The 27689-nt window shown below is 46.3% G+C and overlaps 1 protein-coding gene across 1 annotated transcript in view; it reads left to right on the top strand.

The window, feature by feature from the left end:
* LOC130261471 (peroxidasin homolog) overlaps positions 1–27689 on the top strand; it is a 44853-nt gene that overhangs the window by 1330 nt on the left and 15834 nt on the right. The window contains exons 2-11 of the mRNA XM_056507760.1: positions 7808–7879; positions 15061–15132; positions 15370–15441; positions 17780–17851; positions 19339–19410; positions 20980–21149; positions 23121–23238; positions 24737–24906; positions 25361–25633; positions 25799–25915. Of these exons, the coding sequence (XP_056363735.1) occupies positions 7808–7879; positions 15061–15132; positions 15370–15441; positions 17780–17851; positions 19339–19410; positions 20980–21149; positions 23121–23238; positions 24737–24906; positions 25361–25633; positions 25799–25915 (1208 nt within the window). The remainder of the gene's footprint in view (positions 1–7807; positions 7880–15060; positions 15133–15369; positions 15442–17779; positions 17852–19338; positions 19411–20979; positions 21150–23120; positions 23239–24736; positions 24907–25360; positions 25634–25798; positions 25916–27689) is intronic.

Genomic DNA, 27689 nt, shown 5'->3' with positions numbered 1-27689 from the left:
TTTTCAGTGTGACCTGCTCAGTACCTGCTCACTGGGCAGTGCCTGTGTGCTCTTACAGTAACCTGCAGCATCTGACCCTTCACACTCTTATCAACCTTTCTCTCCTCCTAATTCCACTGCATCTTGAAATATTCAAATATTTAAAATACCCTGACACTGATTTCACAAGTAACTTCTTCCTCCTTGTTTAAACCTAGATTTTATTGAGGGAAAGGTTTGTTCCATTGGCTGAACTGAGGTATTTCTGAGATCACTGAAGCTTAATTCCTGTTCCCTGTTTGAAATGAGGCAATGTTTGCTGTCACAGTGGAGCCTGAGTGTGTTTCTGCTAGAGATCCTTGGAGTGCAGATGGAGGGGAGTTTACTGTGTCACCAGTTCTTTCCCACTTCTGCAATGGTGTGGTTCCAAGCTCCCTCTGGCAGCAGCACACTTCATTCTCTGCACCACCTTGAATGGCTTTTAAAATGTTAAAGAAATAATATAGGTGTGAGATATAAAAATTGCAATATTGCAAAGGAAGATGACTCTTCATGAAACAGTATTTTTAAAAGTGATTTACCCATTTTATTCTCTTTTACTGCTGTCTGAATAATTATAAGCAAACCACATATTGGTGATCAGAGATCCTCACAGACATAAAGACAGATGAGCCTGGTGAGTGCTCTGTGTTGGCAGATCATGGGCCTTTGTGTGGCAAGGAAAAATCCTGCCTGTCTGCCTATCTTGAAGATCTAATCTATGAAAATGCATTCCCCAGCCAGCATCCCATTGTATCTGTTATAAATAGCATTTGAATAATGAAACTTTTTTTGAATTGTGGAAGATCAAGGAATGCTTCTTAACCAAGCCCTGGATCTTCCAGCTTTTTGGTATGTTAGTGTTTCTCCTGGGAGAACCCTTGTGTCAGACTGAACATTTGGAATTATAGCAAGAATAGTCTTGATCACGGAGCTATTCTGAGCAGAAAATGTGGGATTGGGATATTTTCCACAGTTAATCTTCGGTGTGAACAGGGCTGAGTCTGTGACTGCAGCTCCAAACACGGATCCCAGGCTCCAGCTCGGTTCCCTCGAAGAACAGCTGCAGTTTCCAGATGGAGTTTGCTTTGAAGTTGGGAGTTTGGGACTTTCTGACCTCCGTGCCACCCTCTGTAAGAATGCAGGAAGAGTGGGGAGGTCTCCTGGCTGGCACAGGCTGTGCTTCACCCCTGGCAGATGGCCCCTGGCTGCGCCAGCTGCACCCGGAGCCGCCCATCGCCTTCCCCAGGACGCTGGGGCTGGCATGGAACCAGCTCCACGATTGATGAGCTGTTACTGGCTCCTCCTGGGTCCCCTTTCCCCTCCTCCCCTCCCCATCCCAGCTGGGTACAGCTGAGGATCTGGCCCAAGGTCTGGTTTTGGCCGTAGACTGTTTATCTTTGGTGGTGGAGTCTGCTCGCTTTATCCCGAGCAGAGAATGGGATGGCAGGAACGACTACACGTGTACAGATAACCATAAAATTCATGGTGTAGAACTGCAAACGTACTTTGGCTGGTGTCTGTTCTATTGGAACATGATTATCCAGATGTGATCTGCTGGTTACCACTGGGATTCAGGCAGTTCTCCCAGCCAGCAGCCCAAGGAAGGGAACAGCTGTGGAACATACACTCCAAAAATTTCAATAGGTCTTTAACCTTCGCAGCCATTTGTTCTGCACTGTGACATTTAAAACAATAAATTCAAAATGTGTGGGCATGAGTAGAAGAAATCCATGGAAAGAAGTTCCCCTCTGGCTGGCAGCTAATGGATTGCAATCCAATTATCCATGGGTTATTCTTCTTCCTGCATTATGCAGGGCACATAATGAATGAGTACTGCTGGAGAAACATAGCTGAGGGCACAGGGCACATGGCTGGCATGAACTGAAGGTGACCCAGTTGTTCACAGACCTGGTTGCTAATTAGGCAGTGTAAGCATGGCCAGCTTGACAAGTTTTGTTTCCCTTCCTCCTTGTGCTGCTTTTGGTGCCTGCTCAGTTCCTCTCTTCCTCCAGGAGGAAGGCTGGAGTAGGGCAGGGTGTAGTCTCTTACTCTAGTAATGAGCACACTTTGAGAAGGAATTTTATACATTTGTTGGGGAAAGGTTTACTGAGCAAATGAGTTCTTGGAAAAGCTGCTCTGTTTGTGGTCCTGCCGTGTGTTTTGGGTTGAAGAAGGGATTACTCATTTCCTCTGTGTGTGATAATCCTATATGCAGCCATTAAATGCACACCCACACATTCTGCATGTGCCAGGTGGAATCTCTTTTGACTTCTTTCACTCTAGTATTTAATCCTTAGTAAACCTTCTAGAGGTGACCAAGGACTTTATGTTCTATTTTTAGAAGTCTCTTCATTAGCAGGAAAATGGGGAGGGAAGGTACTTCAAATATATTTCTCTTCTAGAAACATTCCAGCATCTTTTGATGGAAGCATCCTAAATCTTGTGATCCTAGCTACCTTAGGTGTTTAAAATCCTGCTTTCACTGAACTTCCCAGTGCTCCAGCATCTGGTTCCCACTTGAGTATTTGTATTTTTGTTGCCCTCACCACATCCCTCTCCCCATAGGGATACCAGGACTCTCTCCTGTGCTCTTTAAGGAGAATTCAGTATTTTTTGGTGAAAGAATGTGTTTGTATTCTGGGTAAAAACTTTAATGATTGCACTCTTAAAAATGTGGAAGATTGACACTTAAGCTATACAAGACTCAATATTAAAATGTTTATTTTACTTCCTCTGAATCAGGGTCAGAGCACTCTTCAGGAGGAGGAAAGTTTTCTTCCTTTGATGTAGGCAGTATCTTGGATAGATGGTGCAAAGGAATTAATTAATGCAAATTAATTAATGCAAAGGTTAAGAGAGTCATGTTGCCATGAAGGCCCAAGGACAGACTCAGCTGCTTTGGGTAGGATCAGACCCTAATCTTCATCCCACTGCTAATAACTAATAGCTCAAATTATCTAACATTGATGAATTCAGCATCCCTTTATGTAATCTTCCTGCTTGAATATGTGTTCAGGACCAAAACTATGTTTCAGAGCTATTCCTTGTTCCTACCCTTCCTGGAAAAAGGATGCCAGGTGGTTGAAATGATTCCACCAGGAATGAGGCAGCAGCAGATCCCTCCTGCCCTGACACTGCCTTTCAGGCACAGCATTCCCTACAGCTTACATGGACAGAAAAAGTGAGATCAAACCAGCTGGGTTCACTGGCTGCTGGATTGTGGTGAAGTTCCTCCCCAGCTGACACAGAGGGAACCCTTTTGAAAATCTGACTCCTGTTTGTGGGAGCTGAAATCTTAAAAAGATGGGTTCAGGAATGCCTGTGGTAATTTCTTAATTAAAATCTAGTGTTCCTGAATCTTCAAAATCAGTGGTGTGGCAGTGCAGCAGGGAACCCCAGCCTGTTCTGCAGAGTGAGGCTCCCTGCTTGTTCTCCACTGTTTCAAACCTTGATCCCGTCATTTCATTTCCTTGTACCTCCATGCTCATATTTTCCTTCCTCTTCACTCCTTGAACAGTCAAATCTTGGTGTCTTAAGCTGGTGAGGCCCAGAATAGCCAGGACTTGGAAAATGCCCAGCCCTGAGCCTCCCCATGGTCTCCTCATCTGCCTGGCAGGGCAGAGCTCAGCTGTCCATGTAAGGGGTTCTGGGATGAAGCTGTCATTTATTAAAGCCATTTGGGGACTGGTGTGGGACAGGGACATTCCTGAGTTGGGAGCTGATGACAGTGAGTCTGGAAGACTTCATTTCCATCTCAGCAAGGCAATTTTCCCTTCCTGCCAGGACCGGAGTGGTTTGGCAGGGCTGGGGACCTGACTCAGAGCTGACTGATGTTGTGAGATAAATGTGAGGAACGAGCATCTTTCTGATAAATGTCCTGGCTCTTCCTGTATATTGGAAACTTGACTTGTAGGATATTTTTAGGATGTGTTTAGCATGTCTTCATGCCCTCCCTTCCTCAGGAAGCACTGGGAGGAACTTCAACATCTTATCTCTGTAAAAGCACCTTTACTCTCAGTGGCATTGTTGCAGTGATTGTGTGGCTGCCACTTTCCAACCAGCTCTGGGCAGAGCCCTCAGCATCACTGCTGTGCACAGCACTGGGAACACAAAGGATTCTTCAATGAAACAAACCCAGTGATTTCCATGGAACTGCAGTAAAACGCCTCTTGTAGCTAATTATCTGCTTAGTTAACATAGTAATACATGGGTCTGTGAAAGCCTAAATAGATTAAACAGAAGTGGAAGTTTCTTGTAAAAGCCATTGATTGCTTTATATGCTAATCACTGGTAATTATTTAACACAAGGCTTGCAGGGATGATTGTTCTGATTGCAGCTGAGAGGCTCAAGACAGATTGGAGTGCCATTCTGTAAAGACACATTTCCCCATCCATTTGCAAATTCTGGCATTCTCTGTAGCCTCTGTTAATAATTCCCAAATTCAGAAAAAGTGACTGATTTCTACAGCAGGTCCTGGATTATCCACATATTCCAGGTCACTTTCCTGTCAGAGTTTGGGCAGGAGGGTTTGGTGAGATTTTCTGCTGAGCCAGCAAAGCTGGTTTTGTCCAGAGGGATCAGTGCTGGGTGATGCTGCTGTCCCAGGCCTGCACTCTGTGTGAAGGTAGAACAGGATCCAGAATCCTTTAGAAGCAGCTGTTCCTTGTGGGAAGGTCATTTGTAATCCCAGACTGCCATTCTTGAAATCATGGGGGAGAGTTAAATCACAAAGGATTATTTTTTTCCCCCCCATTTTTCAAATTCCCAGGTGGAAAGAAGGGGGCAGGAGGGAGGGAGCTCAGCATGGGGCAGCTGGGACAGGCTCTGTGGTGGGTCCCTGTAAAAAGCACATTTGTTCCTGAAAAGAATTGCCCTGGGAATAGAGAGGAACAAGAGTTTCTGTGTGAGAGGAGACAAGCTCTGTAGGGAATGTTCTCAGTCAAACACAAGCCAGGGAATTCCCAGTGCAGCCCTTCACTGCCAGAGATGCTTTAGGCTAAGGCAAGGTCTGGAGTAAAAACTCTAAGGATGAGCCAAATTTTGGGGGTTTTACACAGTAAAGAGGAATATGTAGGTTCCTCTGCATGCCCAGGCACTTTCTTTGCTGTGCAGGAACATCAGTACTGGTACCTTTTAATGCTGTCTGGGGTACAGGGAGCAGAACAGCCTGGTCCATCCTCCAGGGCAGGATCCACCTGCCCAAACCATGTGTGGCTAATGCCTGGCTTACCTGGAGTCCACTGGGTGTTTTATGAACCTTCCTAATTGAGATATTTTAAAAAAACCCTGAATCTGCAGTTTCAGTCACTGATTATTTGTCCTTTCTGTTTGTAGCAATTTCCTGCCAGTTATTTGATCTATGGTTAAATAAGCTATTTCAGTTCTTTTCATTGTCATCTTTTCTAGAATTCCTATCTCTCTCATTGCTTTCTTTTGGATTCTCTCCAGTTATTTCACATCATTTCTTGAAATGAGGTGCTCAGAGAAGAGATGCAGTGTTTCTGTTCCATTTTTGCCTGTGGGGAAGGCTGTTGCCTTTGTGATGGAGAGAAAACCAAAAATGAACTTTCCAAAGGACTAAAAGATAGCTGAGGTGCAGAGAATCATTTAAGGGCCTTACCTGGAACAGAAAACAGAATAAAAATTAAAATATTTCATTAAAATAATGAGCCAAGCTTTATTACATGCTCCTTGAGGGTGGTGTAGTTTAAAAAGAACTGTAGTTCTGTATAGTTTAAAGGTCTGCAGTTGTCTTCATTCATTAAAATGCTCAGAGGCTTTGTCCCCACCTGCAGCCTGTGACCTGAAGTTGGGTTTTACATTTCACTGCCTGCTCCCTGCTGCCTTCCCTGAGCATCACCAGCTCCAGCCCTGACCCTGTGTGTTCCTGCCACGTGTTTGCAATGTTCCCTGTTACCTGCACTAATTACAGCCCTTAAAGGGCCCTTTACAGCCCCCCAGGGCAGTGGGGTGGGAGTTTGTGCATTGCAGGCTATAAATCAAGTTTGCATTCCTTCACCTTTTCTCCTGGTCCAGGCTTTCCTGGTTTCCTTTTAACGAGGCAGTGGAGAGGAGGCAGCAGGCTGTGCCATCACTGCTGCCACTGTTTCACTGTGCTTGGCTTTGTGGTGGCAGCCACTGCTTTGGAAAATCCTTAAAGATACCCTCAAACTCACATTGTCAGGGGAGAAGGATGTGGAGCTCCCTCTGAGAAGGAGGGCAAGAAATGCACATTTGAAGCAATGCTGGCCGAGCCAAACATGCCTGAAAATGTCAGAGGTGAACCTTTGGGGCTGCAGCTTGCAGTGGATAAACAGAGAAGTTGAATTACAATCAGAAATACTGGGTTTTTAAAATAATGTGAAGCTGTGTTTCTTTCTGCCCTCTAATTCTTCTCTGTGCAAGAAATCTATAGAAAGATTTCTTTCTATATTAGACTTTTGAATCCTGTGGTCAAAGAGGAAAATTTAAAGGAAAAAAACACAATACAAAAACAGCTTTCACTGGCCCATGTGCTGTTGCATCCAGTGATAACAAAGGGGTGAAAAGGCAGAGATTTTATATTTCAGTATAGTTTAAGTAACACTGCCGTGCAATTCCTGCCTAAAAAATAAGAAAATTTATTATGAGATTTTTAGCATAGAATGACTACATTGTAGGTCCCTTTAAGGTCCCTTCCAACTCAAACCAATCTGTGATTCTATGATTCCATGATCTTAAAATAAAATCAGCTTTACTCATTGTGCAGCCTCTCCCTGAGTATTTGCTCCAAGCTGTTTCAGCCCCCTTGGGTCCTCACTCTCAGTTTGGGGTTACCTGCAATAACTGCATCTCTTTCTAATTTCAAATTATATAAATGCCACAATTCTTGTTGATGCCTGTCTCAAAACAATTGTTGAATTTGTAGCTATTTAAACTCTGCCTCCAAGTGTGAATTTACCACCAGAACAGGCAACCCATGCTTTTTTCCTCTTAAAGCAAATGCCCTTAAAAGGCTGCCTTAAACTGAAAAAATAGCTGTGTATTCTCTAAATGTGATAGATCAAGTGGTGCAGGAGAAAAAAAATCCACTTCATTGTGTGCTTTGGACAGAAACTTGCAGCAATCCCTGTTTGTCAGCCTTCTGTGATTTGTTATAATACACTGGGCTGTGCAAGGTGCCAAACCAATGCACGTTCCTATAGAAGTGTCTCTGCTTGGTTAAGCAGGTTAAACCACTTAGCTCTTATTTCATTATCCCATTAGCAATCCAAACCCCATGTTTTTGGGTTCCAAGCTGATGTAGTTCCATGGGCAGCCCTTGAAATTTGCCAGAATCCCCTGGACTCCAGTAATTCTAATTGAAGTTGGCACAGATTTGAAATGCAGGCAGCAATAAGCTGTTGTAAGTCTTGGAGCATTGCAGAGCAAAATGGGAAATTCTTATTAAGTGAGGTTATTTGAGCAGATTTAACCATTTTAGGGCACAGATAGTTTTAGAAGGGAGCTAAATTATGGGTGCAGGTGATGATGTGAGTTCCTTTACAAATCAGGATGAGATGCAAGGGTAATTGCATGGGAGCTTGGGGTGTTTTAATTGCATGGAAACTTGGGGTGTTTTGCTGCAGACTTTTCTCTGGTGCTCATGGGAATGATCCCTTGAGTCCTTTTAGTGTCTGGTTTTCTATGAAATTAGAATAAATACTTTTCTGACTTTGCAGACAAGGACAGACCCCAACCATTGTCCCCACTCCTTCTCCACTCCCTTCCCTGGTCTAATGACTTGTTTATATGCTCTGCTTTTAGAGATTTACGCTTCAACCACATCAAGGAGATACAACCTGGAGCCTTCAGAAGACTGAAGAACCTCAACACACTGTGAGTTGCACTCTGAGGGTGTGCATTCATTACTTGTGTTAGTACTGTCACCTAAAAGGTGGCCTTGGGCTTTTATTTCAGTCAATTTGTGCATATCCAGCCAAAGCTTCAAAATTCCCTCTGCTCCCCCCTGTGTCATGTTGCTTACCTTTTTGAGCTTAATAACTTTCATTTTTGACAATTAACCTAACCTCTGTTTAAAAATAAAACATGATGAGCTCTAGCACTGCCTGAGGAGGTTTGAGCAGGTATGGCCTTATAGTAGCCCATAAAAGTTCTCAGTTGTGATCAAGACAGTGGAGGGATGGATTAAAATCTTCTTCCCTTCCATGGTCTCCTCTAATACATGAACCACATCAGTTGCTCTGTGTGAGTTTGGCTGAGCATCCTTCAAATGCCATCTTTCCCTGTGCCTTGCCCTAAAAGAGGTGTCTGCATCTACCCTGCTCCAGGTGGAATGGGGGCAGAAAGCTGCCCCTCCAGCCTTGCACCACTCTGATATCACTGTACACACTGCTCCACTAACCAGCTCCTCACTCTTCCCAAAGGAAATCCTGGGAGCCTCTGCTCCTCCTGGCTGCTGCAGGGCTGAGGGTTTGCAGACAGATCTGAGTGCATCTGCACCCTGCAGCCAAGGAGCTGCAGACACACCAGCTCCCAAATCAGAACCAGAAGCTGTGTCAGCACAGCACTGTGCTGGATGCAGCTGGGCTGTTGAGACTCAGATATAATTACTCTGTGAGCTGTGACATGGTGCTAACAGCCATAGGATTTCCAGGTCCCAGCTGCAATTCCTCAGTGAGGCAAAGCAGCTCCTTTGGGAACCTGACAGATGTTCATACATTCATGTTCCCAAATGGTAACAGAAAGCTCAGGTTGTTTTTTCTGCCTGGCCTTGAGCAATCTGAAGTCCCTGATCCTGTGAAGGTGGCAGAGTTGAAGGAAGGCAATCCTGGGCAAAAAGGCATTCAGTCAACTCCAGGTAGTTGTAGGAAAAGTGGGATTACAGCAGCACTTTATTGTTGAGACCTGCTGAAGTGTTATCTCTGAGAAATCAGCATTTGCCAAAGATTGTTCCACTCTGTGTGGGGCTGAGTGGCCAAGCCATGACTGCAGGATGCTCCTGTGGCCCAGGACAGGTGGTCATCAAGTGGGCTGGTCAAAAACTTTATTGGCACTGATGCTGTTCATCCAGAGCAGCCCAGCTTAGTGTCTCAAACAGCACCCTGTGGTGCTTAATTGCCAAAAATAATAGGGAAGAAAGGATGCTTTGGATGGATTTCAGTCATTTGAGATAGGGTCAGATACAGCAAGAAACATCCAGAGAGATAACAGACCCAAGTCTGTAGGGTTTTGTCTTATCACAAAGCTCTGCTGACACCTCTTGATCTCCAGCCTTGCTCTTCCACCCTGGAGCTCTCCTGAGTGAGGAAACAAAGGGTTCAGATGATGTCACCTCAGTGTGAGGCAGATGTTTGGCAGCAGCTCCAGGACCACCAGGCGAGTTCCAGCCCTGGGGAACACAGGGATGCTGGCAGGGCTTCACTGGGAGGGGGCACACCCAACCTGCCCAGCTCTGGAAGGGGTCCCCATTCCTGCCCTGCCACACCTTGCACTGGGCAGGTCTCTGACCTGTGCAGAGCTTTTGTTTCTGTTTTCTGACTCCCCTACTCTGTGTAGAGGTGGATAGAGATAGAGCCTGACTGAGGGGAAAGATCTGTCTCTCTCTAACACCCTGTTGGTGCTCCATGAATTTCTCCAGTTCTTCCTTTCTGTCTCCACATTCTGCTGGACAGAGACTTCAAGGACAGCAAGTCCATGATCAGATACCAGAGGGAACAGGCAGGAATGCAGCCCTTGGCATCCCTGATCTCGTGATTTGGAATGCCAGGGGAATAAGAAAAATGTGTTTTCACAGGGGGTGGGCAAACACTCCTGCTTTCCCTAAACCATGTCAGAGCTGGGCCAGGTGAAATACTGCTCTAACAAAATACTGCATTTTTACATTTGGATTCTGAGAATCAACCTGATTTGCCAAGGAAACCTTTCCATTTAGATACTACTTCTTATGCTTAGTTGTATGTCCTGGTCTGGCCAGCAGACTGGAGCACTCAGTTATTCTCACACTTGTAGTAGTCAACTCCCACAGCTGAGGAGCTGGATAACTGACTGAGAGAACATTGGACCTCACACTCCTGAAGCAAATTTCTCTCCAGGAACTTTGGTTTGTCCAATTCCCACATCAAAACTGACAAGAGCTGAAGAATTTGCTGATGTTTCTTAGATGGTAAATTTTGCCTGAGGACTTGGATAGCTTTTCAAGTGATAAAGAGAATAAACCCTTTAAAATCCCTGAGAGGCTTCCTGGGAAAATCTGTCCAGAAAATTTGAGGTGAGAGGTTTGGAGGATAGAATAGCTCAGGTTCCACGTGCAGAGCTCTGAGCTTGCAGCTTTCTGCCATTGAATTTAAATAAATGTTTTTTAAAAGAGCTTTTTCCACTAATGGCAGAGGAAGAGCAACAGATTCTGGTGAAGCTTCTGTTCTCCATCTCCTTTAGGGCAGGGTGGCTGTTCTGTGTCCAAGTTTGGCAGTTTATAAACCACCCTGCAAAGGAAACCTTTGTAGCCTGTGTTGGATGCAGGGAAATGGGTTGAGAGCCTGACAGGAGAGGAGCCTGTGTGGATGTCCAGTGGGGCTGTTCAACAATTCAACCCCTCCCCTGGCTCCTCTGCTTTCCTCTGGTGAGGGAGACTTGATAAATCACAGAGCACTACTTTAGCATTAAAAACAGGAGCCTGTTTGTGGAAGTCACTGTTTGTTTCCAGCTGGGGACTCCTGGTGCAGCACCACAGGTAATGGGCAGTTGTCCCAAATCCTGCACCACTGGAGCTTCCTTGTTGGAGGACTTTTCTTGTCTGGACATATCAGAGAGTTTAAGGTTTCCTCGTCCCTTCCTCTTGGCCCTGCTCTGTTCCCATTTGTGCAGATGGTGCTATATATTTTTAAACTCTTAATATGTCCACTTGCTACAAAAAAAAAAAAAAAGGTATCAAGGAGAGTGAGGCAAAAACCCCTCCTGTATGCCATGCACAAGCCCCCAGCTCCAGCACAGCTGTTCTGCTGCAGTTTGCCATCACTTGCTGTTGGCTGAAGCCAGCATTAGCTCAGAGCAGGTGCTGGGCTGTGGGGGAGAGGAAACACTCTGAGCCATGGTGGGGCACAGCCTCTCACTGAGATTTTGCTCCTTTAGGTCATTTTTGGGTGGGGATGGATGATGACACCCCTGTGAGGTTCCCACAGGAATCAGCCCTGTCAAACCCTGTTTGGTTCATTGCTGCATTTTCAACCCACAGCCAAAGGGTTGCTGCTCCCTGGGTCTCTCCAGCACCACCCACAGAAATGTCCAACCCAGGGACCAACATTTCTGAACATCCCCAGTGTGTATCTTGTTATTCCTGAGTTAAGAGCACCCTAGAGAACAGGGGCTGTGGAGATCACACTTCTTGTACCTCTGGCTGGCCCTTTGCCCTGCCACTGCTCACATCATATTTCTCTTTGCTCAGGTGACAGTAAATCACTTTTGGGGAGCCCTGCAGCTCTGCTTTAGGTGCTGCTGTGAAGGGTCTCAGGGTGAACAGAGCAGTAACGTGGAGTTTCTATCCTTTACCCTCTAGTAACTTCTGAGAGAATGTTTTCCTGCCAGTAAGGAAGGGATGTCAGAGCCTGCTTGGATCTCAGAATGAAACTTTCTCCCTTAAATATGGGAAATGGATATTCCAGATCATTCTGTCAACAAGAGGGAATGTGTGGTTGAACATAAAACTCACTTTTTCTCCCCCTCTAACTACACTGTGTGATGATTTCTATTAATGGCATGAGGAAAAAAAATAGCTGTTTTGTCACAATGACTGCAGCATGTGGATTGTCAAATGAAAAGAGGGAAGAGAACATGGCTTGAGTCTGAATTCTGTCCTGTCACATCATTTAATACATTCTTCAAAATACAAAACCACTCATTTAATGCAACTTAAGCCTGTGCCTGGCAACCTGAAGAGAGGGTGGGGAAGGAGAAAGGAGAGGCAGTCAGGACATAAAACCTAGAGGAAACTGAATGTAAAATATTCTCTTGGTGAATCTGGGCCAGACCTCATGGATCTCATGGTGCTTGTATATCTCAAACATTCCAGAAGAGTTTTACAGGAATAAAAGCTGTTCTCCTGCTCATGTGGGATCCAAATCATGGGACATGAAGGGGCAAGCCCCATCCTATTGCTAGGAAACGTGCTTCTGATACTTTTAATTTAGCCTCTTTTGCTACAGGATGTGCTTAAGATAATGGTGATGGTCTCCCCAGCCTCTGTCTGCCAGAGCATTTATTCCCAGCAGATCTGGGATCTCAGCTTTCAGCCCTCTAAGGGCAGCAGGAATTTGGGCATTTTTGCTGTGGATGGCAGCTGGGGCTGATAGCCAGGCCATGCCAGGATTTTGCACATTTCTCTGCCTCGGTGAATTGCAGGAGTCAAGGAGCAGACAGCTGTGCAGGAGCCATCCAAAGTCTTTCTAGAAGCCAGATGTGCTGCCTTGTCCATGGATTTCTCTGAAAGCAGCATTTTGGAATAAGTGGGCTATTATGGACTTCATCATTATCTCACTTTCAAATGTTTTCCAGGACTTATCCTTCCATTACTATGGGGAATCCTGAGACAGGAAGCAGAGATGGCTTCTTCCATGCACTTTTTATTCTTATAAATCAGGCAATGAACAAATTTTTAAGTATCAGACGATGAGATAAGAGCCCTGTGTGCTGCTTGCCATCTGAACTTCCAGGATTCATCTTACTTGGCTGGGTCAGTGACTGCACTCCCTTGAACTGTACAAAATAGCAAAGACAACAAAACAGACTTGGATAATTCTTTTAAATAGCCCCAAAACACAGCCAGACATCATAATGCAATTTGAAATCCCAGTGGAGATCAGTCCTGGTCTGACCTCTGGGCGTTAAAGATAATCAGAGAGGGTCTCCAGCCCCTGGGGCTGCTTGGGCTGTGGCTGTGGCCCTGCTCACCTGTCCCTGTCACCTGTCCCCAGGGAGGCAGGGGCCAATGCCAGCTGTGTGACAGGTGCTCACATCATGGAATGAGAGGTGCTGGCAGCCTCTGTCAGCCCATGGTGTGCTCAGGAGTGGGGCCAAGGATCAGACAGCAGAGAAGGAGCTGCCTTGGTCCTGCTCTGGCCAGAGATGAAAGCTGACAGGGGCAGGGAGGGCAGCAGGGCTGGTGCCTGTGCTGTCTCTGTCCTGCAGGCAAATAACAAAAGCCCTCTCCCACACTGCTCTCAGGCAGTTATTTCCAGCCCTTGGGTGTTCAGCCATCAAATAAACTTTCGGGTTGACGCTCAGGGGCTGCATTTCCACTCAGCATAGCTGGCTGTCAAAGCAGGACCGTGTGTTCCAAGGACTTGACATCATTTTTGCATCCTTAGGAGTGAGCCTTAGGAGTGTGTGTGTGGAGCCATGGCTTCCAGCTGTGCAGGAGCTTTCCAGCTCTCTCTGCCTTAACCTCTTCAGGCTGCCTGTGCCCAGCCCTGGGGTGAGGGGCATACCTCAGCTAATCCAGGGAGGATTGTCAGATCCAGGATAATGAGGTTTTTGTCAACCCCTCGTCACCTCCCTTCCAAAGTTGTTTGCTCTTGAGTTTCTCACATCTTATTTTTTTACTCTCACTGTAATTCTGGTAGAAAGCTGGTGTGGCTCAGGTGCCTGGAGAGAACTTGTGAAGCTTCCATCACATGCATGTGCTTCTAACATCTTTTGTATCTTCTGTCATCCCTGAGGTGTTTGATATTACCTTCATCTTTTCCCATAAGTTTTTTACCATTTCTCCCCATCTCTTTGTCTTTTCTCTCCATCCTTTACCTGCACAAACTGTTTTTGCCAAGGAAAACACCTTGGCTTGTAATGACAGAGGCTGGCTGCTCTTTTTTGGTCCAAAAAAGCGTGGTAGAAAATTGGGTTTTGCTGCTGGGAAAGTGCTGAACTGCCTTCTCACCTGCTGTCTGTGGCAGATCATTCCTGAGGGGCAGAACTATGGCAAAAGTCATCTCGTAAATTCACATCCAGTGCATGTATTGAATGTGACCCAACGTAGTCAGGCCTGGCTGCTTGCACAGGGAATTGCTGATTTTCCTACAGCATCTGAAAAAGAAATCTTTGCCGTACACAGTCACAGATTCCTTCTCTGCCCACAACCCCATTTAGGAATTTTAAAGATTAGTGTGGCTGCTGAAGTGCTTGCTCTGGGCAGCTCAGCTGTGAAAGCTGCACATCAGTGGGACACCCGTGGGAGCAGCCACCATGAATGGCTGAACTTGGTGTTTTAGGGAGCTATTTATAAGTGATTTATTGTGTTTTCTCGGTGTTGGGCTTGGCAGGGGCTGCAGCAGAGCTCTGCAGGGCTCAGCTGTTTGGTTACAGGGCTGTTTCTGGTCACTGGCACCAGCCTTCAGTTGCACACACAGCCATGGCAACTGCACACACGAGTCACACAAGGCTCTCCACTCCTTGTGGTCCAGAGGTTTTGTATTAAAATCTGGCACGAGGCTCCCAAGATTGGAAGAGCAGCCTCAGGAGTCAAAGTTGAATTTATTTCTTTCTTGTTTGTGGGTATCAGTTACAAAGTGATTAGGAAAACTATTAGTGTTTTATGGCTCCAATAACTCCATTGGGAACTGGTGTTTTAAACTGTACTTGTACTTTTAAAACTGGCTCTGCACTCCCCTGCTCACTTGTTGAACCAGGCACTTCCATAACCCATCATGGTTGAACAAGTCTGGCAGCAATGATTTAATATCTCACTCCTCACTGCTTCTTTCTGCCTGCCTCCCATCCCTTCATCCTTTTCCTGGATAAAATTGTCACTTTGGGGTGAAAACTGTGGCAAAAGGTAAGGAGAATACTTTGAACACTGCAATATTGGAAATACTTGGCCCCTCTGGGTGAGAAACCTTCTCCCTGCCTTGGCTGGTGTGAGTACCCAAACTTTGACTTGCTAACCCCATTAAATCTTAAATTCTGTGACACCTAGGCTCTGAATTTTTCAGTGAGCATCCAAGAACAGAAATGCCACGAATCTCACACTTGCTGATTTCACCAGCTGCGTTTTTCTTTCTCAATTTGAACAGGCTGCTGAACAATAACCAGATAAAACAAATCGTGAGAAGATCCTTTGAAGATCTGGAGAACCTGAAATACCTGTGAGTTGGTAGCTCAGTAATTTCCTAACCTCTTTAAAATCTAACAACCCACTTCTAGTATTTGCCAGTCAAGGATGTGTTGTGTGTGTTTGGAGTTCAGTCTCATAAAACATTGCTCCTGAATCCAGGCAGCAAGCTCTGCTTTGGGCTGAGGGTCATTGCTGTTTCCTGTGACTTTTTAGAACACAACTGCTGATCAGTTGGCCTAATGCTGTTTCCTTTCTCTCCTTTTGAAAGCTACCTTTATAAAAATGAAATTCAGAGCATCCAGCAACATGCCTTCCACGGGCTGCGTTCCCTGGAGCAGCTGTAAGTACAGATGAGCCTTGTTTGCATGCTGTGTTCCCAGCTTGGAGAGGGGTAGGATGAAGCTTCTGCTCTTTTCTCATCCAGATTTGCCAGACTGCACTGGGTTCATTTGAAAACAGCTGTTCTGAGTGGTGGTTTTGGTTGGTTAGTACTGAGGTCTCTTCCTACTGGTGTTCCATGTTTTCTCCTGCCCCCAAACCTCTGGAGCATAGGAAGAACCCAGCTGTGCTTCTGATGGCCCTCATTTCCAAGGACCTCGAGATGGGAGGAGAGAGGGGTCTGCAGGAGGGCTGGAGCAGAAGGCATTTGTGCCTGGGGATTCCTCAAGCAGAGAGTCAAATCTGGTCCTTTCCTTAAACTGAGGGTGCAGGTTGAGTTTCTGTCCCATCCAAAGCTGTGCTGGGGATGAATGGATGAAGCACAGGCTGGGAGATGGGGCAGCCCAGCATTTCTGGGAGATACCAGGATGGTGGTGCTCCCCTGCTGCAAAGCATCTGGGAGTTGCAAACAAACACAGCAATGACCTTCCCTCGAGCTGCCTGGCACTCTGTGCTGAATCTGGGATGGAGGGAGCCTCGTGTGCTTTCCTGGCAGCTGGAGCCCATCACAGGGACACTCCAACAGTCCCCATTTGCTCCCCTTCTGTGTACAGCAAAACTCTGCTGTATTCAAAGAAGTTTTATTTTTTTTGTTCTTAGTGCACCACTCTTGAGGTGAGGTGGGCAGACTGAGGTCTGACTCCTCTGAAGTGCCTTCCCAAACTGGGACTGGATTTTTCTTACTTGGGACTGGTGGAGAGATTGTGAACTTGGATATTTGGATCATAGATAGGTGGAATGCTTTGGCTTGGAAAGGATCTTAGGGTTTATTTCATTCCAACCCCCTCCCATGGGCAGGGACACCTTCCACTATTCCAGGGTGTTCCCAGCCCCATCCAACCTGGCCTTGGACACTTCCAGGGATGAGGCAGCCACAGCTTCTCTGGGCACCCTGTGCCAGGGCTACAACACTCTCAGAGGGAAGAATTTCTTCCTAATGATTTATACTTCCTAAATAATTGAAAAATAAGAATTACTTGTATAATTGGAGAACAGGGACCAAAGGTGAAACCGGTCTGATTCCTGAATCGTTCCCATCTGCAGCTTTTATGGGGCTGGAATGTGACCAAGGATTTTGCTGTAAAAGGAATAGGATCCAGCCTGTTCTCCAGGCTGACAGCACAAGAGGACAGAGCATAATTGGAAGTTTCAGGCAATCCTATCAATAGGTGTGCCACCAAGCTTGTGTGCAATGTGGTTTTCCATCTGCCAGTTCAGCAAGGATGCCTGGGAGAAAATTTAGGAAGCTGAAACTGGCTCTAAGCTGAGCTTTGAGAGCTGATGCTGCCCACAGGGATATTTCAGCAGTGAGCATTCCAGACTTGATGTCACGAATAAAAGAAAAAAACAAAACCAACAAACCCACAAAACCAACAAACAACCCGCTGAAACTCCCATCTGTTTTCAATCCCAGGCAGGCTTAGCTCCAGAAGAAATGGCTTTGCTCAAATCCTACCCCATTTTCCTGTCCCCCACAAGCCAGCTTTTCAAGAAAAAGTATAAAACCCCATTGATGGACAGGATCAGATGCTTTCCTCAAGGTCCAAAGCAATTCCAGCAGACATCTGAGGCTGATTAGAGCACATCCCTGTCTTCCCCACCGTGACCCTCCAGTGCAGAATCTGAGTCACCCTCTCCCAGTGTGTGCTCTGATACTGGACCATTTATCATGAATCCTTCCATTACAAATCAAACAGCCATGTGGAGGCTTAGGCAATTATTTCTCAATGCAGTCAGCTACAATAGAATGAGTATTTGTAGCTCTGTGATTAATCTGTGTCTGCTGTGAAATTTATGCCTGTGTAAAATAAAAGGGAACAGCTTAGGCAATTTGGGGACTGAACAAAATCCATCTAAAAGTCAGGAATGTGTCACTTGTGCTGGTGAATGTCACAGCTCATGGCAGCAGGGAGGCTCAGGTATTGTGGAGAGTTGCTCTGCAGTCACCACATTTCTTTTCTTGAATGCAAGGGGTGACCTGGGGCAGGCAGGAGGTTCCCTCAGCCTCTGGAGTGGCAGATCACACTTTGGATTTTAGTGGAACTAAAAATTATTAGCAGAAAAGCCATGTTGGCAACTGTGTTTGCATATGGGAACTGGAGACACTAACATGATTCTGGCTTCTCACCTGCCCTGAGATGAGTGGGGACCAGCTGGGAGGCACTGGTGGATTGATCTGGGGGGATCTGTCTCTTAAATTGCAACCTGTATGTGATTTGTGTGTGATTTGTGTGTCACAGGTACCTGCATTTCAACAACCTGGAAAGTCTGGAGCTGGAGACTTTTAGTGACCTGCCTAAACTTGAAAGGCTGTGAGTAAAGATGGGATATTTCTTGAGACTGAGAGAGTGAGGAGAAAGGAGAAGATGAAAACCCCTTTATTTAGTGTAGTTTTGGTAACATGGATCTCCAAAATGCAAAAAGAAACTTCAATAAAGAAAGAGATTTTATATAATTGCTGAGTAGGAGGGTGACTGAGGATGTGAAGGGAATTTCCCATTTTATGCTATGTTCAGGTTTCCATCTAAATAGGAGTAAATCTGCAGAAAGTCCTACAGCTGGTCAAGCCAAGTGGGATTTTGCTCTGAGCATAAGGTCAGCAAATTAGTCACTGTTGGGCAGAGTGAGCAAGAAAAGGGGGTGGAAAAGGGATAAAGTCAGAAGAAAGTCTAACAAGAAAAACACACATCCTTCTTGAAAGCAGTAAGGAAATGGAGTCTCCTGCTCCCCAGGATTGCTTCTAGCACTAATGGAGCCACCAGCATGACAGTCCTTGTGTGGCTCCCACTCCATGGAGAAACCAGCAGACTTTTCTGGGCTGGGTGGAAATGTGCCTTACATCCATACATGCCAAAGAAATAAAATTGTGGGATCTCACACCCTTAGGAAAATTCAGACCTGGATCAGTACATGACTGATCTCAGTCACTGTATTGGATCCAACAAAAATTCTGGATTTAAATTTTAAAGGAAGGTTTTTCAGCCTCCAGGCTGGGCAACCAGGCTGAACTCTGGTGCACACATGTGTGTGCAGACATTTGCACTCAGGCTGTGCTGCTTTTGTCTTCTCTCCTGTTCCACCACTGACTAAAATTGCCTCATCTCTTTTATCAATGGTCTCTTACGAGTTTTAGATGCAAGCAACACAAGTAAATCCCCCCACCATTATAGGAATGGGGAATTAATGATGCCCTTTTTGTCTCCATTAAGATTGTGAATTTTAGCACAGTCAGGGTTTCTCCCTAAGAACTGGAGAGTTTTCTGTGTGTGCTGAGATTCTGGAAGTGAGAATTTTCCTCAGTTTTGTTCAGAGATAAGCCCAGTTTAGGTGGGATGTCAGAGTTAGATTTGCTCATGGATTTGGGTTAATAACTACATGGAGTGTAAGGCAGGGGTTGTCCAGTGCTAATTGCTGCCCCTGTAAGATTGTCACATCATCTGCACAGGGAAGGAGAAGGTCCCTTCTGAACTGGAGCTGACCCAGGCCCAGAAAACAGAGGGTGGGTCCAATCTGAGGGGATTTTGTGCCCTTTTTCCTCCCTTTGCAGAGAAACTGGAAGGGTCCAGCTCAAACCTGCTCCATCACATCCTGAGTCACTGTTTCCAGCCCACGCCCGCTCTCGGCTGTGGCACATTACATCACACCCACCAAGGGATGAAATCCCAGCTCATGGAAACAAACACAGAATTTAAAAACTGAGCTCTGTTTTGATGAGCAGCCTGTGCATTCAAACTGAATTGTTATCATCCTCACAGTGCAAATGCTGAATTATGTCTTGGCATGGCTTCTCCCACTGCAGATTCCTGCACAACAACAAGATTTCCAGGATTCATCCAGGGACATTCTCTCAACTGGAATCCCTCAAACGGCTGTAAGTAAAAAACATTGCCTGTTTATCTTCAATCAGATGGGCAGGACCTGAGGAAGAATGTGCCTGGTTGGCAAAGCTTTTCCTTGTTGCACTTCTAAGGCCACTGCTAAGTTTATAAAACAGTTTTGATTGGACCTGAAAGCTTATTTAAGCAGTTAGAAGTTTCTTTATGCTAGTGTCTAATTATAATCAGCTTACAGCTTAATAATGCCACAGGAATGGACGTTCCTGGAAAGTCTTCACAATGGTTTGAACCCATAACATCCTTGAAAAATGTAGAAAGTCCAGGTCACAGATACAACCTTGAACATGTCTGTAGATCAGTATCTAACATGGAAAGAAAAGTCATAGTCATAAAAGAAAAGGCTTGTTTTCTAGATTGGAATTAGTCAGAGGAATGCCAAGGGGCATGATTCCCTTTCCATGCAGGAATCCCCCAGGGTGCCATTCCCACATAACCTGTCTGTCTCTTAAGCTTACTTCTTTCTTGCTTTGGTTTTATGATCTCTGGAAATAAGTTCTATGATGTGTTTGGCAGGGAAAAAAAATGCAAAAGGTAAAGAATTTTGGTGTTCTGCCATGATTTTCAAGTACAATAAAATAATGTATTTCCCACCACAGCCCTCAGTGATCTCTGCAAGCAGGTAAAATGCTTCACTTCTCTTTAACAGAGAATATCTTGTGAAATGCTGTCTGTAGGTGCCAGAGAAAAAGCTGGGGTGTCTATAAAATACTCGGTCATGGCCCTGTGTGAAATCTCACATTCTCAAATATGTGATCCTGAAAGTGTTAGTTTTTTTTTTTTTTTTTTTTTTTTTTTTGTTTTGTTTTTGTTTTTGTTTTTTTGTGGTTTTTTTTTGTTTTTTTGTTTTTTGTTTTTTGTTTTTTTTTTTTTTTTTTTTGGATGGCTGTGCTGGTTTTGAAAACCGTTACAATGGCCCAGACCCATCGACTGTAAAACTGTCAGTGGGGAAGGAGGCACAAAATAATCCCCTTGTAGTCCTTATTTATCCTCATGGATAGCACTGCTCGTAGGGATGAGGTCAGTGCAGGGAAGAGGCTGGGGGCACTGGGAGGGCACTGGGAGGGCACTGGGAGGGCACTGGGAGGGCACTGGAGCTCCATTCGCTGTGGCTCAGGCTTGTGTTGCAGTAATAAAAGTTCTTGCAGTTGTGCAGAAATGCTGCAGCCCCTCACAGCTGGTTACAGAAAGGGTTTGATCCCATCCACACATAAAGAGAAGAGCTGTAACAGAGGCAGTTCTTACAGAATTCAGTAAAGGTTGAAATCTCCATCCTAGGGTAAAACCCAACATTTCAGTGTCTCAGGTATTCCAAAACTGCACGGTCCAGTTTAACTGAATCGTTTCTATCTGAAACTGGAATGGTTGATGGTAGCTTTTCAGTTAAATCTTTCTAATTGGCTAAGCATCTAATTAACCATCACGGCACTGAGACATCTCCAGTTTTCCCATGGGGTACAATCAAATGCGGGGCAAACCACGCAGGTGACCCTTCCCCCTGCCGTGCCCAGGCCGGGCACTCAGCTGCCTTCTCCTGGCTGTTGCAGGCGGCTGGACTCCAACTCTCTGCTGTGCGACTGCGAGCTGCTGTGGCTGGCGGAGCTGCTGCGGCGGCAGGCGGAGCGGGGCGGCGTGCAGAGCGCCGCCAGCTGCGAGGCGCCGCGGGAGCTGCACGGCCGCTCCATCGCCACCCTGACCGCCCCGGAGCTCAGCTGCGGTGAGCCGGCCACCCCTCACCTCTCCTGCAGCCGGCCTTGCCTCTGGGAACTGCTTCCTCCAGCCCTCTTCACTCTGCTGGCATCCTGATTTCGCCCTCCTTCACTGCTGAAATGGGAAAAACCAACCCAAGCTGGCGTTCCCAATTGGAGGCAGCTCTGTTTTGGCTGGAGGGTGTTGTCTTGGCTTTATGCATACAGCAGGGATGGTAAAGGATCTGCTGCAACAGTGGCTAGACCAAGAACCAGAGGAAATACCCCACATTGGGCTGAACAGAAGGGAAACACTGAGAGGGGCTGGAAACACAACTGGGGACCAGAGGGGGAGCATCATAGATATGGAGCTGAATGCTGTGTTTGGCTGTGGTGTAACTGATGTCTTTTGTTAGGCTGTTATTCTTTAAATTTAGAATTTTAAACTAGCTTTTGTTCTGAAAAATCCCCAAATTAGTTATTTTGTATAAAAAAAGACAAATCTCTGATTTTTAAGTGGAGGTTGGCACGAACATTGGCTGTAGTTCCATGGTGCTTTGCTGCTGGTAGAGTCATTTTGAGGAATTCCCACCCACACGGGCTGGCTGTTAGCATCCCTCCTGGATGTGCCAGTCCAGCTGTGCATGGCCCTGCTGTGAGCCAAATGTGTGAGCTCAGCTGGATTTTGAAGAGCTCTCCATTGAATTCAGCTTTTCTCTTATGATTTCATATTTTTTTTTAAATGTTGACCATTTCACAGCTTAATTTAGGGCACAGCCATGCAAAGAGTTGAGTTGGCACAAATGGGTCTGTGACCTCAAGGGAGGGGGGATAGAAAGGGCTTAGGGAAAGCAGCTGGGGACACATGGAGTGGCTGTGCCACACAACAAGCTGTCCCCAACACACTCCTAGTGCCACAGTACAGCTGTTAGTGCAAATTTGTTCTGGTTTAGGCATGGAAACACAGTGGGGTGTCTGTCAAATTAGCCAGAGCACCTGGTGGGAAGATTTTGCTGGCATTTGGCTTTCACTCTGGTGGTGTGCCAGCTGGGAAGACAAATGATAGAGGGCTCAGCACAGAGCTCTGCCCATGCAGGTGGCTGATATTTGTTCAGTCTGAAAGCTGCTGGTACCATTAACCCACGGCTTTGAGCAGCTGTGAGCCACAGGGGCAAATCTGCCCCGGGTCAGAGTTTTGTACTGTGGGGCTGTGCTGGGTTTGGGCTGTGCTGGATTTGCCTTTGAGGATTTTTTCTGAGCCATTAACTTGTTATCTGAGGAGTGAGGACACTGACCTTCCACTGGAGGAGGTGACAGGTTCTCAATTCTAGGAATAATCCAGCTGGTTGTACTGAATTGCTGGTGAGCATGCAGATTGTGAAATGGGTAAGCTGTTTGCTGAATCAAGATCAAGCTCTCCAGGGCTTCTCCATAAATTCCTCTCTGTTTTAGCACATCCTTTCAATGTTTAACTTGCTTGAGTACATCTCAAAGTGAAGCACACAGTGAAAGGCTTGGCTGCATAGGGACAGGATGATGAATTAGGGCCATAATGAATGAAATCCTGTTGGGAAGGAAGTGGTGTGGCTTGCAGGGAGCTGGCTCTGTGTTCAGGTGGAGCAGGAAGCTGCAGGCTGCCAAGGGCAGGAAAACAACCCTAGTGAGGATGCTACTGACTTCTCTGCTTCTCTGGGGGAAGACAGGGAGCAGCTCTATAATGAACCACTGCACAGTCAGGTCTGTGGGAACTGATCCACTGCCCAACACACTGGAATAGGAACAGCAACAGTTCCCCAGGGCCTTTTATGCCATTCCTCCATGCTATATGCAGGTGTTAGTGAGTTTTGGGGTGGCTCTGAGTGGATGCTGCTGTGCCTGGAGCTGTGCCTGTTTCTTGGGGCATTGCAGGATGGGTGCTGTGTGCCCCACCATAGCCCAGCTGGGCTGCAGGTAGTTTTGTGCTGCTTTGGACTGGGTTGTGTTCAAATGATGTTTTGCAGAGAGGCCTCGAATAACCTCAGAACCCCAGGACGTCGATGTGCTCTTGGGAAACACAGTTTATTTCACCTGCAGGGCAGAAGGCAACCCAAAGCCTGCCATTATTTGGCTGCACAACAAGTAAGTCACACGCAAGGACCTGGGGTGGCAAAGGTTTTCAAGCACTGAGCTCTTCAGTGCCTGCCTGCAATTACAAAAGTTGTTTGACACAATGTTAAAAAAAAAAAGGAAGAAAAAAGAAATGGTTATTTCATGGGTTATATTTACCTTCCTTTTAACAGCATTCTCTGGTGACCACGTAATCCAAGTGGTGTTTTCATCTGCATCTGAAATACTTCATCTGCGTTTGTAATGGATTCCAAGAGCTTATAACTTTCCTATAAACATACTCTGCAGGCTGAAAGCAGTTGTCTTTTGATCAGGAAAAAATAAAATTAGTGTTTCATGTTGCTCTCAGCCACCATGCTTGCCATTTGTTAACTGCTGAAATGCTTCTCACTAAAGGCTGATCGTGCTAGGTATGAGGTTTCTTTCCAAAGAGAAAAATTGCTGTGTTCCACTGAAGGACAGAATTTACAAATTCGTGTGTAGGCTGTGTGCTAGATGCCAGAGTGTTCTGGGAAATGCTGCACAATAAAATATTCTGTGCCCACTGTTGAAGTGAAGCTGCTTTGCTGCTTTATGAGCTGCTTGTCTGGTGAAGCCTGAGCAGGGCTTGGTTATTAATAAAAAATGATCAATGTGTGCTTCTTCAGCAAAACCCCCACCAGGCAGAGTTTCAGCCCAGAGCAAAAGTTTATGGCTGAGTTAAGTCCCTTTGGAAGGAAGGTTTTGTTAGGGAAATGCTGGCAGGCTCCCAAAGACAGCATTGTAAGAAGGGTAATGATAATAAATGTTCAACAAAAGAGATATGGCTGGAGTGAGGAGACACCAGGGGAATTAAATAAATGCCCAGCAAGCAGATTAGATTGCATAGTGGGTTCAGCCTTTGTCCTAGGGGGAGAGAGGTCCCTTCTTCCCTTTCCATCATCTGCAGCCATCCAAGATTCCTTCGTGCTGGGACAAACGGGATGCAGCACTGGGACCTTCTGCCGCGGGCTGGGATCCAGGAGTCTCGGGTCCTTGCAGAGAGAAGGAAGATGTTTCACAGCTCTCGGGCTGGGGTGGAGTCCAAGCTGTGTTGGGGTCCCACGGTGACTTCTCAGAGCTTTTTGCTCCTCTGAGGCCTTTGAGCCTCGAGTGTGAGGAGCAATGGCTGCACACAAGAACAGTGTTAATTCATTGTTAAATCTGCACTTAGTGAGTGAGGAGAACAGGCTTTAGGGGCAGGACACCCTGACAATGGCAGCTGTGACGTGGGCACAGAGTGCTCTCCTGATGGGCTGTAAATGTCCTGTGTAATCAGTGGGGAGAGAAAAAGCAGCTCACCCAGGGAGCAAATCAGAGCTGGGGCTGCAGTTCAGTGCTGTGAATCAGAACTCTTGCTGCAAATTTCATGAAGTCTCACAATAGCTCTGAGAAACATTAACTTACTGCCATGCAGAGCCCCCAGATCCCCCCGGGGGAACCACCAGCCTTTATCCCTTTCAGATTTTGCCTGTTTGTGGCTGTTTTTCAGTAATAAGATTGACATGAAGGATGACAACCGCCTGAACCTGTTGCAAGATGGTACCTTGATGATCCAGAACACCAAGGAGTCGGACAAAGGCGTCTACCAGTGCATGGCCAAGAACATTGCTGGGGAGGTCAAGACACAAGAAGTCGTGCTGCGCTATTTTGGCTCCCCGTGTAATTGAGCTTTGTGCACCCCTCTGTGACCCAGCTGGGCTTGGGGATGGGAGGGGAGATAAATCAGAGCCAGTCCCAGCTTTGTGTGTGCCAAGATGTTCTTGGTGTGCTGGGGGAGAGAGAGGTGACAGCCAAGCGAGGCCTGAGCTGAAGGGATTCCCACTGGAGTGGGAAAAGGGGTACACAGAGATTGAAGAGAATTTGGGAATGGGGAGGGAGTGAATTCAGCACAAGAGTGAAGAGGACAAAGGCGTGGGGATGGTCCAGCACAGAGTGTGTGTGAGGAGTGGGTGTGAGGAGGTGGTGGGAGGATGCTGGGGCAGTTCTCACAGCGAGGATTTGGTGTCAGGGAAGAACCAGGGTGGGTTGCTGGGCTGCAGAGGAGTCCAAGCAGCTCCTGCCCATCAGTGAGCAGGCAGCAGAGCTGGCTCCTAAAGCTCTCCTTTCCTTCCAGCCAAGCCCACCTTTGTGATCCAGCCACAGAACACTGAAGTACTGATTGGAGAAAGTGTCACCCTGGAGTGTGGGGTCTCTGGGCACCCCCAGCCCTGCATCAGCTGGACCCTTGGCTCGGGCTCCCCTCTGCCACAGGATTCCCGCTTCACCATCACCAGCTCTGGAGGGCTCTTCATCCAGAATGTCACCTTCTCAGACCAGGGGCAGTACAACTGCAATGCCAGCAACTCCGAGGGATCCATCCAGGCCACAGCAAGGATCATAGTGCAGGGTGAGGGCTCCCAGGCTGACCCTGTGGACATTCTGTGACGTTTCTGGGACACAGGGTTTGGTCAGCGGGGTGTATTTGAGTCTTGTGCCTGGTTCTGCTGCCATGAACCCCCTGAGTTTGCTGCCTGAGTGTTTCCTGCTGCTCAGTCATTGCCTTCCCTTCCAGATTCTCCCAGGTTTCTCGTCATTCCCACGGATCAGACAGTAACTGAGGGACAAAGTGTGGATTTCCCCTGCTCTGCTGAGGGTCACCCTCCCCCAGTGATCACCTGGACAAGGGCAGGTACTGCCTCACTTGGCTTGGGGCTTCTCTCTCCCATGCCATCATCCACGGGGTGTGGGTGGGAGCAGCTGAGCTGCTGGTCCAGGGTGGAGGCTTGCAGTGGTGGCACAGGACAAATTGTGACCAGCACAGACCCAGTCCCATTAGCAGGTGTGCTGTACATCACCAAGGATGGTGTTAGGTAATGAGGAAGGAGCATCTGGAGTCTGTGGCATGAGGAAGGAGTGTGATGGTTTTCATCAGCAAAAAACCCATGGAAAGCCCCACATTTCTTCCCACCTCCTCTGAAAAGACAAGGTCAGGGCACTCCAGGTCAGTGGATATCAATCACAGAATTGTTTGGGTGGGAAAGGACCTCTAAGATCATGAATTCCAACCCTTAGCCCAGCACTGCCTTGTTCACCACTAAACCGTGTCCCAAAATGTCAAATCTACACTTTTTTGGAAACATTTCTGGGGATGGTGATTCCAGCACTTCCTTTTGCAGTACCACCATGTGCCAGCTCTGTGTCATTGTCCTGATTTGCTGCCCTTGGGGAGCACATTGCAGAAGGGCACCATTCACTGGCACACCTCAGAGTTTTCTCATAGCTTAGGAAAAAAACATTTTGGGACAACAGGTGGTGGTGAACTTTTAAAGTCTCAAGTAATTGTTAATGCTGGCTCCACTGAACTGATCTCATCCAGCACTTTCTGGGACAGAAGCCAATAATGCTTGGCCCAGAGGTCCTCCAACTTTTCCTTATGCTTCACAAGCCATAATTAATGGTTTAGGGCTGTGGAGAGTTTGTGGGTATTGTGTTCCAGCTTCCACAGCAATGGCCCTGACACAGAGTTAAGAAGGACCAGCTGAAATTCTGCTCTGCCAGCATGTTCTCCATCTCCGTTAACCTGTTTTCCTCCACTTCCCTGAAAATATATCTTAGGCACGTGGAAAGAGCACAGTGACAAGAAATAAGGTTCATAACTGCTTTGCAACCAGGTTTGCACTCAGCAGTCCATAAATAAAAAATGAACTGAGCTTTACAGTGCTTTCACATGCTAAAAGCAAGACAAGAGAAGCAGTGCAGCATTGCTCATCTCAAAGCCACTTTTGAGAGTGTGAGGGGATTTGGTATTTGGGGTGAATAAGTAGAGGATGAATAAATGGAGGAAAATGGAGTATATTAAAGAAAAAAGTTGCTAACCTGACAAATTTTGATAATTTTATTTGGGTTTGTTAAAGCAGTTTAGTTTTCAGCTTTTCTCCTGAAATAGAGAAAATATTGAAACAACTGTTTCCAAACCAAAAAGTCAGACCAAATTTAGAAAGACAATGCCAAATGTTCCCATTTATTTGATGAAATGGAGTGTTTGGATAATTGAAGAGTGATTTGCTATCCATCAGGGGTCAAAAAATCTGCAGGATGCACTAAGAAAATATTTAGGAGGAAAGAAAAAGGGTTCCAGCTCTTCCCAGCTGATCAGACAAGACAACTCAGTGTGTAATGTTGGTATTTCAGGGCAATTGATGCTGGGAAGGAAATGAAATGTGTGACTATCACACAGACTCCTCCAGTGATGGTGATGCCTTCAAAACCTAGAAACAACACAAAGCACTTTGGAGATAATATTAATACAGGAAATAATATAAAAGCAGGTCTTTAATTGGAGGCACCCAGGTGCAAATATGGCAAATTGCACGCTGAAAATGCACTGGTGTCAAAGCACACTTGACAGAGGGCAAGTACAGTTTTATAAGCCCAGCAAATTAGCATAATTGACAAGAATCCCC

The sequence above is a fragment of the Oenanthe melanoleuca genome, chromosome 20 (assembly GCF_029582105.1).
Source record: "Oenanthe melanoleuca isolate GR-GAL-2019-014 chromosome 20, OMel1.0, whole genome shotgun sequence".
Taxonomy (NCBI): Eukaryota; Metazoa; Chordata; class Aves; order Passeriformes; family Muscicapidae; genus Oenanthe; species Oenanthe melanoleuca.
This window is presented reverse-complemented; position numbering and strand designations above follow the sequence as displayed.